At 42.9% G+C, this 5,685-nt stretch overlaps 1 protein-coding gene across 1 annotated transcript; it reads right to left on the reverse strand.

The window, feature by feature from the left end:
- Positions 1-4,615: 4,615 nt before the first annotated feature.
- Positions 4,616-5,479, reverse strand: LOC138870627 (uncharacterized). Its single transcript, XM_070148450.1, has 2 exons — positions 5,174-5,479; positions 4,616-5,032 (listed from the first exon to the last, which is right to left on the reverse strand). The coding sequence occupies exons 1-2, from the start codon at positions 5,477-5,479 to the stop codon at positions 4,616-4,618; spliced, it is 723 nt and encodes a 240-aa protein (XP_070004551.1).
- Positions 5,480-5,685: the final 206 nt, after the last annotated feature.

Raw genomic sequence — 5,685 nt, forward strand, 5'->3', positions numbered from 1 at the left:
ATGAATCTACATTTCAATATCAAGGGGAGTCGAAGAAATAACTCCAGATTCACAGAAGATCTATTTAGCGTGGGCAATCATGTTTACGGTAGAATAGGGTGCTTCAAAGGAAATGCGGTAGTTTATGAGCTTCTAGGCTACGTGGTTCGTGTTAGGATCATCTGCATTTGGGACTTTGATTAGGATTATAGCATGTTGACTATCCGAAGATATGGATCAGCTCTGTGGTGTGGGTCAGCATGGAAATAGAAGTAGTTGGTCCTTTTGAATAGGAATTCTCTACTAGCATTTGTGGCAGCACACTTGGAATGGATAGTTTGTGTGACACGATTGAGTTGGGGAGGTGTAGTCCTGATGGCTTAGTTGCGTCTGAGCAAATCTCAGAGGGTTCTCGATGGTTTGACAATGGCTTGAGTTGGGTGTCTACTATGGGCATAAGGAATATGTGGTACATTGCGGTTTTCTCCTGAATCTGTATCTGAAAATAATAGAGTGTTGGCATTGTTGGCTATCATATGTGAAGAGTGTGTATTTTGGAAAGGACCTTGAGTTTGGTTACCGGTGTGTGGTTGGTAGCATGGTGATTACTGGTTTTGAGGTTTTTAAGGTTCATGTTTTGTTACGCGGCCAGAAGTTCTATGTGAGTGCTTCATCAAAATGATAGTGTGTGAGTTATGTATCAGCCATTTGATTTGGGTAGTTGAGTTCGGGTATAGAAATTTTGGTATTTCTGAGGTTTTGGGGTGAGATGCCCTCAAATGTGGACTATTTCCTATGGGTGGATTGTGAAGAAATCTTGGGAATGGAATAATTAATAGCATGTGTCATTGATAAGTTGTTGTGGATCTTTTTGAAGAATATTTATCTAATTGGGAAGGATCAGGATTTGGTTGGGGACTATTTGGAATCTCAACGAGAATATGTATCTTGTATCAGGTCAAGTTTGTGTGCTCCTGTGAGATTTTCATTATGGTTATGTTATCAGGCAAAACGGATATTATTTATGCCCCAAGCCTATGTTATGTGCTACTCTTTTATGCCGCGGTGAGGTTGTATGATTATTCCCCACGCATGTTGTAATTCTGTTCAGGCCTTATGGCGATGCGGGTGAGATAGCACTTGTGATGTTGATTTGCTCATTGCACCTTAGTTGTGCTTGCTTCTTTCATGTTTTATTACTTCTATTCTTTTTTCCCGCAGTTATTATTGTGCACTCTGTTGTAATTGATATCAGTATTCATATGATCAGTGAACCCAGCATTTCGTCTTGATGAGTATTTAAGAGCAGGCTGCACGCCGTAATGGATGTTATGTGGGACAACCTTTCCTTATGTTTATTTGGTGTTGTGTTTTCCCTCTGTGGGTCGATTTGATGAAAACTATACTTTTGTTGTTACACATGTTGAACTTGTTAGATAATTCTTATACTTTTCTTTTCTTTATTTGTGCTGCATAATTGAGTTATTGTTGGTTTGTTGTACGAACTGTGTGGTGTGAGAATCCGTGTGGTTCTATGATGAGTTGTTAGTTGGGCTGCTTGTATTGGCAGAGATGTGGTTCTTAGACCAAATATTAGTACTATAGTATTGGGGGTGAGGAGTGTTTGGAAGTATGAGGGTGTTTCTGCTAAGATTTGGGTGATGGCCCTTGGTAGGCGAGAGAGCTTCTTGACTTGTTGACTTCATGGGTGGATATGAGTTTCCACATATTTCTTTATCATAGGCAGTGTTGTTGAAGTCCGGAACAAAGTTGTATTCAATGTGAAGTGTATTGTCGGCATCCAGAGTGTTATTTGAGCGGGTATGGTGGTCAGGGATAATTATTTCAGGCATTTGAGTTGTGCAGAATAGCATGTGATTGTATTTTGGATTTGAATCTTGGGTCGATTCAGCTGGTTCAGGTTTATTCAGTGTGATGATTTGGGATTCGGGTTCTATGATGAATCTCAGATGTTGAGGTTTGGGTTCTGCCCTACGGGTATGGACTAAGGATGAGATGAGACCTTTAGTTAAGTTGCATTGTCAGTCCTACATAGGTTTGGGTGATAGGTAATCACCCCCGGGTGTATGTATGGTCAGCTCATGCAGTGGTTCAATGGCTTTGGAACGACTCCGGGCACATTCGAGGACGAACGTATGTTTAAGTGGAGAAGGATGTAACGACCCGACTGGTCATTTTGAGAAATTGCGTCTGTTTCGACAGTTTGAGTTCACGAGCAGCTTCATATTATGTGTATCAACTTACGTGCATGGTTGGATTCTGTTTTAGGATGAATCAGAGTCAAATTGGAAGAAGGAATCTAGTTTTGGAAACTTAAGCGGTGAGAATTTGACCGAAATTTGACTTTTGAGTAAACGGCTCTGGAATGAGTTTTGGGTGATGTCAGTAGCTTCGTATGGTGATTTTGGACATAGGTGTGCATTCGTATTTGGATTTGGAGGCTCGTAGCATAATTTGAGGCATTTCGACGAAAGTTGGAAAGGTTAAAGTTTGGAAAATGAAGAGGTTAGACCCATAGTTGACTTTTATATTATTGAGGTCGGAATGCGATTCCAACAGTTGGAACAGCTCTGTAATGTCATTTGGGACTTGCCTGCAAAATTTGGTGTCGTTTGGAGTTGATTTGATATGGTTCGGACGCTTGGTTGCAATTCTAGAAGTTCTTGAAGTTCATGGTGATTTTCATGCGTTTTGGCATCCGATTCATGTATTTAGAAGTTACCTTGATGATTTGACACGCGAGAAAGTTTGTAAGGTATTTTTAGACTTGTATGCATATTTGGTTTGGATTCCCGAGGGCTCGGATGAGTTCCGGATTGGTTTCAGAATGATTTTTGCATAGTCTTTGATTTCTGGTTCTGGTGTCATCGCATTTGCGATGTTTATGTCGCAAATGTGACTATTGCAATTACGAAGTAGCCTCGCATTTGCGAAGCTGGACTTCTAGGGACTAGGTCGCATTTGCGAAGGAAATCTCGCATTTGCGAAGCCCTCAGAGTTTGCATTTGCGAAGCCCTCAGAGTTCGCATTTGCAAATTTGCGAACTCCCTGTCGCATTTGCGATGAAGACAATATTCTTCAAGGCTTCGCATTTGCAAAGCTTTCTTCGCTTTTGCGAGTTCGCATTTGCAAACCCAGTGGCACAAATGCGACATCTGTAGCCTGCTAAAAGTTGGGTATTCTGAGTTTTTGCTCATTTTTCATATTCTTTGAACCCTAACTCCTAGAGTGGGCGATTTTGAGAGAAGACGTTCATACCAAATCATTGGGTAAGTGTCTCTAATCCATTTCCAACTATATTTTGTGATTACATCTTAGATTTAACATCAAATTCATGAGAATATAAAGGAAACTTTGGGGGAAATTGTGAACAACAACAACAACAACAACCCAGTGTAATCCCACTAGTGGGGTCTGGGGAGGGTAGTGTGTACGCAGACCTTACCCCTACCCCGAAGGAGTAGAAAGGTTGTTTCTGAAAGACCCTCGGCTCAATAAGACAAAAGGACAAAAGAACAAAAGAAAATCATATTAGTAACACCACAGAACAATATGAAATAAATACATATATATATATATATATATATATATATATATATATGAAAAATAAGAACAACATGAAATGAAGAGGCATGATACCAAGCAAAAGCAAAATAGTATCCTTACCAAACTAGTCCCCCAAAGTTATGACATAAGACAATACTCAGCTACCTCCTAGCCTACAACCTTAATACTCGACCTCCACATATTCCTATCAAGTGCCATGTCCTCGGAAATCTGAAGCATCGCCATATCCTGCCTAATCACCTCCCCCCAATACTTCTTAGGTCGCCCTCTACCTCTTCTCGAGCCCTCCACAACCAGCCGTTCACACCTCCTTACCGGAGCATCTGGGCTTCTCCTCTGAACGTGCCCGAACCACATGAGCCTTGCTTCCCGCATCTTGTCATCAATGGGAGCCACGCACACCTTCTCTCGAATATCATCATTCCTAATCTTATCCATCCTACTATGCCCGCACATCCACCTCAACATCCTCATTTCTGCTACCTTCATCTTCTGGATATGTGATTTCTTAACCGGCCAACACTCAGCCCCATACATCATGGCCGGCCTAACCACCGCTTTATAGAACTTACCTTTGAGTGTCAGTGGCACTCTTTTGTCACACAATACTCCATATGATAACCTCCACTTCATCCATCCTACCCCGATACGGTGCGTAACATCCTCGTCGATCTCCCCTCCCCCTGGATAACCAACCCAAGGTACTTGAAGTTATCTCTACTTTGGATGACCTGCGATTCAAGCCTCACATCCACGCCCACTTCCCTCTGCTCAACGCTAAACTTACACTCCAGGTATTCCGTCTTTGTCCTGCTAAGCTTGAAACCCTTAGATTCAAGAGCTTGTCTCCAAACCTCCAGCTTCTCGTTAACACCGGTTCGCGTCTCATCAATTAGAACTATGTCATCAGTGAATAGCATGCACCATGGCACAACCTTTTGAAAATGATGTGTTAACGCATCCAACACTAGGGCGAATAGGAACGGACTGAGCGCAGAACCTTGGTGTAACCCCATAACAACTGGAAAATCCTCAGAGTCGCCTCCCACTATCCTAACCCGAGTCTTTGCCCCATCTTACATGTCCTTAATCGCCATAATTTAGGGAACCGCACGCCTTTTGCCTTCAAGCTTCTCCAGAGCACTTCTCTAAGAACCTTGTCATACGCTTTTTCTAGGTCAATAAACACCATGTGCAGATCTTTCTTCTTATCTCTATACTGTTCAACCAACCTCCTAACAAGGTGTATAGCTTCTGTAGTAGAACGACCCAGCATGAAACCAAATTGGTTGTCAGAGAAGGATACCGTCATCCTCAACCTTGCTTCAACTACCCTTTCCCATACTTTCATAGTATGACTTAGTAATTTGATACCCCAATAATTGTTACAGCTCTGGATATCACCTTTGTTCTTATATAGTGGGACCACCGTACTCCACCTCCACTCATTTGGCATCCTCTTCGCCTTAAAAATAACATTCAATAATCTAGTCAACCACTCTAAACCTGTTTTCCCCACACACTTCAAAAATCCCACCGGAATCTCGTCAGGCCCGGTCGCTTTGCCCCTACTCATGTTACTCATAGCTCACACGACCTCCTCAACCTTGATGCGCCTGCAGTACCCAGAGTCAGCGTGACTCTCGGAATGCTCCAATTCACCGAGCACAATATCCTGATCCCCTACTTCATTAAGAAGATCCTGAAAGTAAGTCTGCCATCTCCTCTTAATCTGGGAATCTTCCATCAATACTCTCCCACCGTCGTCCTTGATGCATCTCACTCGGTCTAAATCTCCAGCCTTCCTCTCTCTCACCTTGGCCAGCCTAAATAACTTATTCTCCCCTCTTTTTTCCCCTAGTTCCTCGTACATACGACTATAAGCCGCAGTCTTAGCCTCCGTGACCGCCATCTTCGCTTCCTTCCTAGCTACCTTATATCTCTCCATGCACGCTCGCCTCTCCCCCTCGCCTATGCTCCCCCCTAACGCCCGATACGCCTCCTTTTTGGCTTCCACTTTACCTTGTACCACTTCATTTCACCACCATTCTCCTTTGTGCCTGTCGGTGACACCCGTTGAGACCCCTAACACCTCTCTCGCATCCTCTCTTATATAGT

Source organism: Nicotiana sylvestris, chromosome 6 (assembly GCF_000393655.2).
Source record: "Nicotiana sylvestris chromosome 6, ASM39365v2, whole genome shotgun sequence".
Lineage (NCBI taxonomy): Eukaryota > Viridiplantae > Streptophyta > Magnoliopsida > Solanales > Solanaceae > Nicotiana > Nicotiana sylvestris.